This window comes from Globicephala melas, chromosome 2 (assembly GCF_963455315.2).
Source record: "Globicephala melas chromosome 2, mGloMel1.2, whole genome shotgun sequence".
Lineage (NCBI taxonomy): Eukaryota > Metazoa > Chordata > Mammalia > Artiodactyla > Delphinidae > Globicephala > Globicephala melas.
The window spans coordinates 66,372,315-66,386,177 of NC_083315.2; the positions used below are offsets into that span (position 1 = coordinate 66,372,315).

General features: G+C 40.4%; 1 protein-coding gene across 2 annotated transcripts in view; it reads right to left on the reverse strand.

The window, feature by feature from the left end:
- The window catches only part of MAP2K5 (mitogen-activated protein kinase kinase 5), a 263,415-nt gene that overhangs the window by 93,532 nt on the left and 156,020 nt on the right, over positions 1-13,863 (reverse strand). For both annotated transcript variants that reach the window (XM_030875161.3, XM_060294075.2), the window contains exon 16: positions 7,616-7,687. In XM_030875161.3, the coding sequence (XP_030731021.1) occupies positions 7,616-7,687 (72 nt within the window). The remainder of the gene's footprint in view (positions 1-7,615; positions 7,688-13,863) is intronic.

Below are 13,863 nucleotides of genomic sequence, written 5' to 3' on the forward strand. Positions count from 1 at the left end.
GAAAGTTCCTTTGTTACAGCAGCCTGTTCTTGTTTCCTAGATGCAACATTTTCTCCCATCCCTCTGAGAATATTAGAGTTCATTTGAATTTTTCTCCCCTGCATAGTGTCCAAGCCCTCCAAATTGCTTTCTTTTTCAGTTATTTTAGGTCTCTGTTCTTACCTTAAAAGCCTTCCTCAAATGTTTTGCTAAGAGTAAGGCACTACAAATCTGACTAGTAACTCTGTGCTTGTGAGTGGAGCCTGTAGGCTGAGGTAACACGATCTCGCTGGACTGTTTCCCTGGAAAACTCCCAATGCCTGGATCTTTAAGGCCTCTAGGTCACATTTCCCTACAGAAAGTCTCCTCCAAGACGCAAGAGGGAAGAGATATGGGAACATATGTATATGTATAACTGATTCACTTTGTTATAAAGCAGAAACTAACACACCATTGTAAAGCAATTATACCCCAATAAAGATGTTAAAAAAAAAAAAGAAAGTCTCCTCCAGTATCCTTCCTGAAAAGTAATCTTGGCTTCTAGTGTCCGAGGAACAGGGTGTGGTAAGATGGCTGGGAGTTTCCACATTTAGAATCTAAACTTTCACTTAATGCCTCTGTGCTCAGTAATGGGACCCAGCCTTCTACACTGCCAGGTATCACTTATTTTATTCTCAGAGAAACTCCTCTACTCAGTCTTGTGTTGGGGCTGGGGAGGGGTGACTGACTGTCTGCTCATGCTGAGTTAGGCAAAGAACCTGTGGGTCGAACAGCTTAACTGTTTCTCAGACATCTTTAAGACAATTCTCTTCTCTGGCCCCACCTCTACTCCTAGTTCCAGATATCTGGGACCACCAATTCCTGAGCCTTCTGGGTAGTTTAAAGGAAATCAGCTGCTTCTTTCTTTCTCTACTGCTGGCTTAGGATTTCAACACTCTCGGTTCTGCTAAGTTGTGTACTGTTGTCCATCTGCTTTCCCACATTCAAAATTTGGTTGCTATTGTCTCCTTTCCTTTTTTAATAAAATTTTTTAAATTTTTTGGCCACGCCATGCGGCATGTGGAATCCTAGCTCCCCAACCAGGGATCGAATCTGTGCCCCCTGCATTGGAAGCGCAGAGTCTTAACCACTGGACCGCCAGCGAAGTCCCTCTTTTCCCTTTCTTTATGTTAATAAGCCTTAAAAGAAAAAAAATCCCTTCACGGTAATTTTTAGTGGAGTTTGAGGTGAGAGTGGAAGATAACACATGAATTCCATGCTTTAACCAAATTAGGAGGCTTTTTGAACCATATGTAAACATTTCAAAAAGTAATTCCTCTGAAAGAGAGGGGATAATGGCTTAATTTTCTCATTGTGCCCTTTCCAGAAGCTCTGAAACAGAGCTCCCATCTAAAGGCCCCGAGAGATTAAGTGATTTATCCAGCGATCTATAGTGTATGCTGGCTGAAGTGGAATTTGAACCTAGGTCTGATACTCTGGCAAACAGAAAATTCTTCTTCACATGCAAAACATTTATGATCTATTCAGCAAATGTTTGTGAGCACTTATGGTAAAAGGCTTCGTCAAACTTTAACTCTGATCTTTATTTTCAGAAACTGCTTTAAAACCATTACAGAAGTATGAAAAAATTGAGCCCCAAAGATTTCTTGAGTACTCACTAGGGCAGTGAAATTGTGCTAGAGAGTGTAGGAGATTATGAGAGAATCAGATTTAAATCCTGTCATAAGGAACTATGACATAGCTATAAAGGAATAAAATACAAAGTGGAAAACGCACATGCCACAAGGAAGATGTAGATGAAGGTCAGAAGGAGAAGAAATTACTTTCAGCTGCGGAGATCAGAGTTGGTGTTATAAAGGATGTGTATTTAAATTGTATCTTGGGGAGAAGAAGAAAATCATATTCCATGTAGAGTGAACAGCATAGTAGTATTCCTTGAATATTTTTAACTTGGTAAAGGTAATTTTGAAGCTCACAAGAATAACTCTGTCAAAACAACAGAACCCATCAAATCCTTAGAAGATGGTGCTACTTTGATGACAATGACCTTGTGTGACTCTCTGAACGTGTTCTTCACCTATCTAGACACATTTTTCTAAGCCACGGACCTTGCTTTCATCATTTAACACATCATTCAAACCACTTCAGTAAAACAGTGATCACGCTGAAGAGGGGTCTCAGAGGACTAGATGACACTCCAATTAACCAAGCGCATCGAGCCAGATTGTTCTACGCTTTGGACTCAAGAGACTGGTGGAGAGAGGAGGCAAACAAAGGCAGAAAGAGCGAGGACCCAAGTGAAAAGAGCAAAATGCATGCGCTAAAGACAGGGCTTTCAGTCTGACTCCTGTAGAAAAGCCTGTCAGATTATTCACCACCGACCTTAATAAGGTTTACAATAGCCCGCCAAAGAGAATCACAAACCAGAACATGTACTTGGAGAGCTCATACTCAGTGAGAACAAGAACAGTGCAAGACTGACCTGGTGCCTTTTTAGATGTATGTGCGTCCTCCTGAGCGCTGCAAACACAAGGCTAGAGGAGGGCGTGTGTTGACTTCTTTTTTTGACCCAATTAGGACCAACTTAAAAATCTAGCTTTTCCAAATAATACTGCGTACTTCCCTCCCACAGATTCGTGTTGTGACTTGAATGACACAAGAATATGAATGGATTAACTAATTAGTAAGAAGCAACAGTGGGACTCTCTCCTCAAGCCATTCGTTCCATAGGAGAAGAGAGAAGCAGTGCACAGCCTGTGAAATTCAGAAATTCTGCCCTAATATGTTTTAGGTACTCCTTACCCCTAGAAATTAAAATCATCAAAATTGGTAAGACAAGCCCTTACCATGTACACATTCAGCCCTAAACATCACCCAGTCCACTGAATCAGGGCATGCTTTCTACAAGAGTCAAACAAATACTCTGGGGCAGGATTCATCTTCCCAGTTTGTCCTAGTTCAGAAATTTTGTACTCTTGTTGGTGATCCTCGCTTCTTTTTTCTTCTCTACTTTTTTGCATTTTCACACTGATTCTTGTCATGAAGGCTCAAGGAAGAAGTGCAATTAATTCCACGTGGGTTCTGACCTTTACTTCATTCTATAACTAATCCACATGAGGAGAACTACAACACATTTAAGGATCTAAAAACCATAAACAAAAAACATAGAAAGGGGCCAAAATCTTTACATCTAGTAAAACTGCTGTGCTCTAGTCAAGCTTAATCATCTCATTTTTCCCCTTCTTAAGGGTATTTCCATCTTCATGTTACTTCTGCCAACTCCAAATGCTATATACAGCTGACAAAATCCTGGAAAAGCAGCACTTCATGCAGAATTGAGAGGAGATGGGGGCAGTTCCGTCCCTGGATAAGGAGATAGTCTGATGTTAAAGATTCTTTGCTTAAGGCGCAAGTGTACCTGTGACTTTTTTAATGGCACAGTTTAGCTGCACGCAGCATCATCTTTCATGAAAGAGTGTGGCGAGAGGCCTTGTTATGAGTCCCCGTGGGGACTGTGACAGCACATTAACAAGGGAAGGGGCAGTATGAAGAAGGCAAGCAAGGGTGAACCTTGTATCTTAGGAGTTTAAAGCAAGGAAGGCAGCCTTCTAACTCTTGCATCACCAAACCTCAGGGATTTTATGGAATTTGGTGGGGGGAGTGCTAGGTAGAGGTAGAAGGGATAGAAAACTCTGGTTCCCATTTTGTCTCTATCTGATTCTTGTGTAATTTCAGGAAACTTCCTTTGCTTGGTTTCCTATATTTTTATCCCATTTGTTTTTTTACCACCTGGTACCCTAGGGGAATAAACTGATTGACTCAAGATGCTTTGAGGAAGGTATCCGCACAAATAGGTAGACCTTGCATACCTAGACACTTGCTCTCTCCTGAAGGGTTTACAAAGATCCACCCCAGAGTGTGCTGGGGAGTGGGAGGGGCTCCTCCATCTTTTCTTTCTTTCTCCCAGGGGCAACTCCCTTCAAGACAACCCAGCTCAACTGTCAACTCCTTTGAGAAACCTGCCACCCTCCCAACCTTTGTGGCTGAGAGCACTTCATAAACATCTTTACTAACAACACTATCACACTGCGCAGGGCTTTAGGTGTCTGTCTTCTCTGTCAGAGGCAGTCTTTTCTCAGCTTTTTGTGCTCCACTCTCCGAGGCTTAGCACGTGGTAAGTGCTTAAATAGTAATTACTGAATGAATGAAAGTTTCTACCCTTTGGAGTGTGTACCTAGAAAGGGAACCTTTCACTTTTAAAAGTGAGGATAAACATAAGAGAAGCAATTCTTCTTTGAAGATGGTGACTATGTTTCAGAACACAATTTGTTACTCAGAATTTTAAAATGCTATTGAGATTCACACTTCTCTCAATCTACAGTGATTTTAAACAGGTTTTACCACATCTGTTCCAAGAACACTGTGGTGAAAACAAAGAAGAAACTGGCTCTTCAGTGCTTTTTTGGACCAACTTCCCACTCTCTTCAGGTAATGTTCTCATCACATCTGCTCCTAAAAAAAAGAACCTTGGGGTTCTCTTCATTATTGAATCACACACAATTTCTTATCTGTGGACTCAAAACCTCCGACTCCCATTCCCTATCACATATTTTTTGTTGCCTTGTACCCCAAATGAATCTGGTATATAACACATTCCAGGGCCTTACTCTTCTCTCTAAAGACCTACTCCACCACCTGTGTTTGGTCATCTGTTCTCACTTGCCTGTCTGGTGGATCATAAGCTCCCAGAATACAGAGACTACGATCACATAGTCCCTTTCAAAAGCATTTAGTTAAGCATCACACACAAAGAGGTGCTCAACAACCCTTTCTGATGATCATAATCAGACTGCACTTTACATCCTCGAAGGCTATCTCCTCCCCCTTCTGATCTCACATCTGGCTCCTCAACAACCATTTTAAAATGCAGTGAGAAGGGAAACACCTAGCCCTTCTTGGCCCTCACTCCTGACCAGTGGTCCTTTTCTACTCTCCACTTTACTACATGAGCCAACACGCTCCTTCTGGCATTCAGGTGTCTCACACTCAATGATGACACTTTTTCACACTGTTCCTTACACCTTAATCCTCCTCAGTCTTACAGTGTCAACGAGTCTGTTTTCTCCAGTATTCTGAAGACCGTTCAATAGTTTACCTCCAGGATAAATGAACATGATCAACGAAACCCAAATACATCGATGGCAATCTCGCTCCCTAAATGACAGTCTCTTTTTCTTACTCTTTGTATCCCTAGCACCCAGCAAAACACTGGCAGACATATATGTCAATATATGCTATTTGTTAAGCAACTATCTATCTACCCATCTACTCATATACTTATCTGCCTACCTATCTTAACTGATCTCCCTGTTTCCATGATTGCCCCTCTATATTCTGTGCTCCACAGAGCACCCCATCATCCTCTGAAAATATAACTCAAATCACTTACTCTCAGAGTAACATCTAAAGTCCTTACCGTGGCCTACAAGGCTGCATATGATCTGGCCCCTGGCTACCTCTCTGACTGTATTTTTTCCCAGTTTTCCCGTTCTAACTCCACTCTAGTCACCTGGGTCTCTCTGCTTTCCTTAAACATGCCTAACACACTCCAGCTTAGCACCTTTGTATCTGCTGTTGCCTGATGGCCCCCTCACACCATTCCAGTCTCTGCTCAAAGGTTGTTTTATCAGAAAGGACTACTCCACTTCATTTTTTCCCTTAGGACTTACCACTGCCTGACAAATTATATATTTAGTTTTCCTTCTGTTTTTTGTACTTAATGCCCCACCCCTCCCCAAATGCAAAACTCCATTAGAATCAAGAATGGAGTGTCCGTCATTACTATATCCCCACTGCCTATCTAGCAGATATAGCAGGAGCTCAAAAGCTGGATGAAGAAACGAATGGGGAAGAAAGGAATGGTGAATATGTATGCGTGCTCTAAATCTTAAATCTATTAGTTACACTGTCTGACAGTATTGCTATGCCTCTGCATATTGTTAAGTCACACAATTCTAGAGTTGTTGCAGAAAGCTAAAGAAAGACAAGAACAGACTGCTTAGAGTCACAGAATGTTAGTCTGGAACGGGGCTTAGAGATCATTATTTTACAGATGAAGAAACTGAGACCCACTGTGAGGGACACTGGCTTGCACAGCGCCACCTAGAAAAGCAGTAGCAAAGCTGGACCTGCAATCCAGGTCTTTCATTCCCAGCCTACGAGTCGTATCTTTACACCACGTAACTTCTCAAATGTCCTACACTGTATCTGGTCTTTTACCAAATACATTTAATGATGATGATTTAAAATATGCAAAGGGAAATTATATAATAGCAAGAGCTGAGCTCCACAGATCAAAAATACTAGTTTTCCCTGAAACAGGCTAATTGGACAAGCCCTTCAGGATTCTGTTGGGAAACTTAGTTCTGAGCATCTGTCCACCAGTATTGCTAACCTGTCAGCTGATACATACATATTGTATTTCCTCTTAGATTCTCTTTCATGAAGAAGCAGAAGAATATGGTTTAATAAACATTGAATACTTTATTTTTGCTTTCTTTCTATAGTGCAAGTGAATTCAGTCTGAAGATATCTCCTTAGAAATTCAACTGCATTCATGCATTACAAAAATCACAGAAAAAGAAAATCACAGAAAAAGTATTTGACCAAAAGAAAAAAAGTTGATGAAATTGTGACTGCAACTCACCCATGATCTTGTTTAAGGAGTTCTTTCTACTTTTTAAAGAGTCCTCCTTTATCTGAATCAATGTACATAAGATACAATTCTTGAAGCACTGGTGATTATCCAGACTTTATACTACTATAATTCACCCTGAGCCAGATGTCCTTCTAATATAAGTCCTATGCATTTCCTTACGGATCAAAGATCATCGTACAGAACTCTTAGCACAGACCTCTAGTGGAGCTACATGTAGCTTACCAAGATAAAGTCCACTCTAAATACAGCTATAAAGAGTAAAGACGTTAAAATGGTGCTAAATGCATACACCTAACCGCCTCTAAATCATATCACACCCTGTCGCCCAACACATGATATGATCCTACTGGAACAAGGTGTTTTTTTTTTTCTTTCTAAACAAACATGTAGAAACTATACATCCAAATGAGTAGGGCTGTACTTGTTAATAAAGTAATCACCTCTGGAATTTATATATGCATTCCAACAAGGCTACTATCACACATAATGTTTTTGGAATTTCTCTTTCAAATCACAGGTTCTCCACATTTAGTGTGCATAAGGATCACACTGCGAACATGTTAATAATGCTGATTCTTAGAAATGTGAATTTAATTGGTTTTAGATGGAGTCTAGGAACCTGTATTTTTTTTTTTTTTTTGGCTGCAGTCGCCGGTGGCGGCAGTCGCCGTAGGAACCTGTATTTTTAAGAAGCGCTCCAGGTAAGTTTTACACAGATGATCTGTGAGAAATAACACTTTAGAATAGTCAGCTCACAAGCCATGCAAGGGTATCAAAATAAGGACTATTGAGTTAAACTCTGTTTGCATGTACACATAACACACTGGAGGTTTCACTTTTTTTCAGAATCTTCATCCCTCCTGATAGAACGTTATTAGTACAGATATACACAGAAGCACCCATTTCCAAACAACATACCTCCATAAAAGAGATTCCTAAGCTCCAGACATCAGAATGGATTCCATATTGCTCCCCTGAAATTCTTTCAGGCTGTAAGAAAACAGAAGGGAGCTTGTGAGTTGATGTAAGCTACTCCAGGAAACACATACGCTAATGTGAGCTCAGTTAAGGCAGAGAGCCATCAATATCTGCACAGCACATTATGAAAAGAAAAACAATTTTATATGTATGTGTTTTATATAGATAATACATAGAAACCGTATAGGTAATATAGGTATATTGGATATAATCTCATTGAATCCTCACAAAGACCCTATGAGGGAAACTCTGTTATAAAGAAAATGAAGGCTCATATTAGTGAAATAATTTAGGCAAGTCCTAAACTACTAAATGAACTGAGAATTCAACCCAGACCAAATCCAGTGAGTGGTCTTAGTTGTGGAGTGACAAATTATAGCACATTATATAATATCATCACTTATTTGCATTTTGGGAGATGGGTCTGAATCACTAGGAATTCTGTTATTTTAAATTTTTTATTTGGAAGTAATATTAAACTTATAGGAAAGTTGAAAGATTAAGACTAGTACAAAGAACATCCATATTTCCTTTGCCCAGATTCACCTACCACTCAACATCTCATCCCATGTATCAGGGTTTCTTTTTGATATAAACCAAGGAACAGTTCAAATGGTCCATTTGGGACTCTTGGTCCTCCATTCAAGATATGTAGAAAATACTTGGTCTAACAATTACCTGCACACTCTCTACTTCAACGGAAATAATTGCATACTGAAGTGGGTGCTGCCTGGTCTCCCTATCCCTCCAGGATTTGGCATTCAGAAAGGTACTTCACAGAAGTCTTTTGAATGAACACAGGAACAAATGAACAAGAGAAACTGAGGTTTTGCTGAGATGGAATGGTTGCTCAAGGTTACACAGCTAGTCATGGCAGGGCTAGGATCATGACCCACACCCCTTGGCCCCCAGTGCAGTATTCTCTTCTTTGTACCATCCCTGGAGTTCTTGGAAGCCACCACAGCCATCATCCTTCAAAAGTTTCCATGAGAGCCCTTACGAGTAACTGGGGTCAGGGTCAGCCTGGTCCACTGCAGACGGAAGAAATGGACATCCACCACTCACCAGCAGGGGATATACCATGAGTGTAGAAGATGTGTGCCGGATACTCTCAGGTGAGTTGGCACAGTCCTACATCTTGGGGGAGTTGGCTTAGTTGGGACCCAGAACTTTGTAACCTACTTCCCACTCCCACCTATGAGGCTATCTCAATGTATTTAATGCCTTCTCCCCCACTTTTCATAAAATCACATAAAGCCCTACCCTGAGGTAGCAGATTGGATTGTCTTATTTCTGTTCCTTTATTTATTTCTTTAATTTATAAAACCCCTTTCCTACCAAGAATAATTCTTCCCAAGTGTCATGTGACCATTTCTCCCAGCTGCTACCAGATATGGTCATTCCAATCCCCTAATACTTTTTCTTTTATCTTCTAATCCCCCATACCACCACTTTTCAAGGTCCTGGCTCATACCTGAATGAACCCATTATCCATTTCTAGTTAGATCAATACATAATAGGATGCGTTCATATGCAACTGGCCAGCCAGTTACAGGAATAATGCCATCATCATAATATCAACAACGACATCATCACTCTGTGCATTTATTGAAGAATTTCCATGTGCCAGGCACTGTTCTAAGTGCTTTTCATGCATATTTCACTTCAGACTCATAAACACCCATACTAGACTGGTACTATTATCATCCGCATTTAACAGATAAGGAATATGAGAACAGAGAGATTTAATTTGTACCCCCTAGAAAAGGATAATAATAGCTATCATTTAATAATCACCTAGTTTGTCCCAGACACTGGGCTAGATACTTCGCATCCTCTACATTTTATAACAATCTTACAAATATTATTATTTTAAATTTATTTTATTTATGTATTTTTGGCTGTGTTGGGTCTTCGTTGCTGTGCGCAGGCTTTCTCTAGTTGCAGCGAGTGGGGGCTACTCTTTGTTGCACATGCCACAACTACTGAGCCCACAAGCTGCATCTTCTGAAGCCCACGTGCTCTAGAGTCTGTGTTTCGTGACAAGAGAAGCCACCGCAATGAGAAGCCTGCACAATGCAATGAAGAATAGCCCCGCTCGCTGCAACTAGAGAAAGCCGGCACGCAGCAACGAAGACACAATGCAGCCAAAAAATAAGAACTTAAAAAAATAGTTTAAAAACAATGTCTTAAAAAAAGAGAAGAACTTCTAGCAAACATGAAAATCCTAAAATCCTCTATAATTGTTAAAGAAATGACCAAATGTTGCCTTCCTCCTTCTGTCCTCTCTCCCTTTCTTCATCCACTAACTGACAGTTATCAATATACAGCAGTTCATCTAGAAGTGCAAGACCAACAATAAGGTTAAATATAATCATCACATTTGCCCACTGAACTACTAAAACAAATGTAAACTGTAATGTGAAAATAAAGCACAGAAAAATTAAATTTAAAAAGAAAAATTAGCAAAAATGATAATGGTCACAGATATCAGAAGGCAAATAGGAGAACTCCTTAAGGATGAGAGTCTAACAACTTCTCATCAGAGAAGTTATTCTTACAGTAAGCTAACAGAATGAGATTACTGTTGTGATGCAGCACTCAAGCACGAATGCTGAGTGAAAGGTGGGCAGCCAGCTCTACAGGTGTATCCTCAAGAATTCGCAGGGACTGGGAAACATGTCCAGGTGGCTGACACTGACACAGGTACAAGGTAAGTCCCAATACATTCTGAATGTATAGAGTCAGGACTTGATGGCCTAAGGCTGCACAATTCAAATCTGTTCTCACACTTGAGGCCAAGGTGGCCTGCTCTGTCCTCTCCCCTCTAAAACCAAACCAAACTAAACCAAACCAAACCAAACCAATGGCTAGGTATGACACTACTGAGAGAAGACCTGTGATGAACATTTTTCTGTTAAAAAGCAAAAGCTGAGTTACTTTCTGACATGACATTTGTCACTAGTGTGGAAAGCTTAATAAACGGAAAACCATGACTCTTGTCTGAAGCACCTGCAGTGTAGTTAAAGTGTCGGGGAAAAACTCTCGTCTGTACTTAATGAGAACAGTAAGGAGTGGTGATGATATAAAAAGCAGAGGATTCTAAAAGGGCAGTGGCTCTAAGATGGCATGCACACTCCACCCCTCCACTTACCGCCGTGACTGGGCATCTACCCAGAGCCCATATTTAGTTAACTCATTCCAGAATTGTCTCTATTTATAACACGGTACCCTAGGGTTTACTTGTCAAAAGCAGGACGATACCAAGGTACATCCCTTACCTCTTCCCATAAAGGAACTTCTGCTCAGGCTACTCAGAAAATTAACAAAGTATGCACGAATACTTTAGGTTAGTATGTAATCAAAAAGTATATATCATAAACAATGGGGATTTTTTAGAAAGCCGGCAAGATCACTGTGTGGGTAGTAGAGCATACTGGTTAAACAAGGATTCTGGAGTCACACTGCTCTAACTCAACCTATTTTCCAGTTCACTAATTCTCTCTTCTGCTCCATTCAATATGCTACCAAATAGTGAGCTTTTCATTTTTATCTAGTAGTTTTGTTTGGGACTTTCTCGAATCAAGTATGTCACTTTAAAAATTTTTGATCTAAAGTCTGCTTACAAGTGTTGTTCCTTCATGTTGCTCTGTTTCCTCGTGTGACTAGTTTTCTTTGGCTGCTTGTTAAGTTTTTGTTCTTCAAAAAAATGTTTGGAAAGGTTCTCTGAGGCCTAAAGTGGATGTGCCCACCTCAAACAATATTCTCAGCGTGAAGCTCCTTTTCTAACTCAGGTCACATACACCAACATCCAGGGTGTAAATCTGTGCCAGAGTTAAGTCTATGGCCACAACTTTCTCCCTTTTCCTTTTTCTCCTGCTGCTCTGCTTGGCTCTGAGAAGCCTTCTCTTTTGTTCCCTGGGATCGGGGAGGAAGAGCAGCTTTAACTCTGGTTTGCTTTTGTACTGGGGTGAGGGCCTCTTCAGGCTTCCAGCATAATATAGGGAAGATCTTCTCCAAGACCCTCTGCCTTAAGGGAGCCCCCATATCATTCACAGCTGTAGCAGTACAGCCAAATGTCCTCAGGAATAAGCAGCTTTGGTGCTCTGACATTCTGCTTTCCCTTCTGTTTCAGGTTTCCATCTGAAAACCGTCCTGGGAGTTCCCTGTTGTCGTTTTAGCTCTTCAGTGCACTTGAGATGGTTTCTAAAGTATTTTAATTAGCATTTTTCAACAGAAGAGTTGGTCCAAATAACCTAATGTGCTACTACCAGAAACTAGAAGCTGGTGTCCTAATTAAATCTTGACTGTCACTACTTGCCAGCTCTGAGAATCTGGGCTAAAGTTACTTCACCTTTGGTTTCCTCATCTGTAAAATGAAGACGATAATAACAATATGTATGCTTAATGGAGTTGTCTGAAGATTAAATAAATCCATGTAATATGCTCAATTCAGTACATGCCACGTGGGGATGCTCAGTAAATGTTGGCCTCCTTCTAATCAACACCACCGTGTACGATCACTGCATGAGCATGGCCAACTGAGTTGTATCACGTAATCTGTATAGGTTATAATCTGGGTAAAGGTAATTTCTAAGAACAGGAATAGTCCAGGTAGAAAACAATGTTCAGGAGATAAAAATAGTTATTTAGATTGACTTTCTGATACCAAAGGACAAGTATCTGCATAAGATTTCTTAATTTCAAAACTTCAGGTATTCATAACAATAATGTCAAACTTTTGTATTTGATTTTTAAAAATTGTAATAGGACTTCCCTGGCGGTCCAGTGGTTGGGACTCAGCGTGCTGCAGGGGTCATGGGTTCAATCCCTGGCTGGGGAGCTAGGATCTCTCATGCCGCATGGTGCAGCCAAAAAAATATATATACATAATACATCACAATGACTGAATAGTGGGTTAAAGTTTCAGGGACTTCTATCTTTAGTATTAATTTTTTAATAGCTTTTTTTATATAAATTTATTTATTTTATTTACTTATTTATTTTTGGCTGTGTTGGGTGTTTGTTGCTGCACATGGCTTTCTCTAGTTGCAGCGAGTGGGGGCTACTCTCTTCATTGTGGTGTGTGGGCTTCTCATTGCAGTGGCTTCTCTTGTTTCGGAGCATGGGCTCTAGGCATGTGGGCTTCAGTAGCTGTGGCACTCGGGCTCAGTAGTTGTGGCTCGTGGGCTCTAGAACGCAGGCTCAGTAGTTGTGGCACATGGGCTTAGTTGCTCTGCAGCATGTGGGATCTTCCCAGACCAGGACTCAAACCTGTGTCCCCTGAATTGGCAGGTGGATTCTTAACCACTGCGCCACCAGGTAAGTCCCCTTCTGTCTTTAAAATAGAGTAAAAGTTCTAGTAATCAGAATTTCCAAGAAATGATTTAATTTAATGTAAGCCACCAAAGCCTTTGGACCCCTTTTGTAATCCTTCTGGATGAAATCCTTTTAAAATATAGTTGAAAATATTTCTTGCTTTGGATTAAAATGTCCATTAAACCTAATTACCTGCCCCTAAGATGTAATGTGTCCTTGAACACGCCCCTTCAGTTTTGGGGTCTCAGTATCCTCATTGGTCAATGAGGAAGTGGGACCAGATGACTTTCCAAGTCTCCTATAAGACCCACTGTTTAACATGCCCCTAAATTGTTACTGTTTTTTTGTTTGTTTTCATAACCTAAGGATCTTAGAAAACCCTTCCCTATCTTTATCCTAATTACCATTTTCTTATACCTTACATTTCAGATTGTAGGAGAAGTAAGACTGTTCACACATGCACGGCTATTTCTTTGATTTATTTTCTTTTCAATATCTGAGCAGTCTAGTTGGTTATATTTGAGTCATCTGGGGGTCTTCTATACTTTATCACGCAAGTAAGATACTTATTAATACAAAAAAGTTAAATGCTCTGCTTATAATTAGTGAACAAGTCATTTTTGGAATGCAACTTTCATGAACTGATTCATTCATTTAGCACCATGTGAAGGACTGGATATAGAGAATGAGTAGAATAAACCCTGTCCTGTGAAAGTCTTAATCTAGATTTGGAGAGACACATAAATAATCTGGATAGAATGAGAGGCACAGCAGTTAAAAGTTCAGTCTCTGGAGGCTGATTATGTAGGTTTCACTCCTGACTCTGCACTTATTAGCTGTATGAACCGGGGTAAGTCACTTAACTTCTC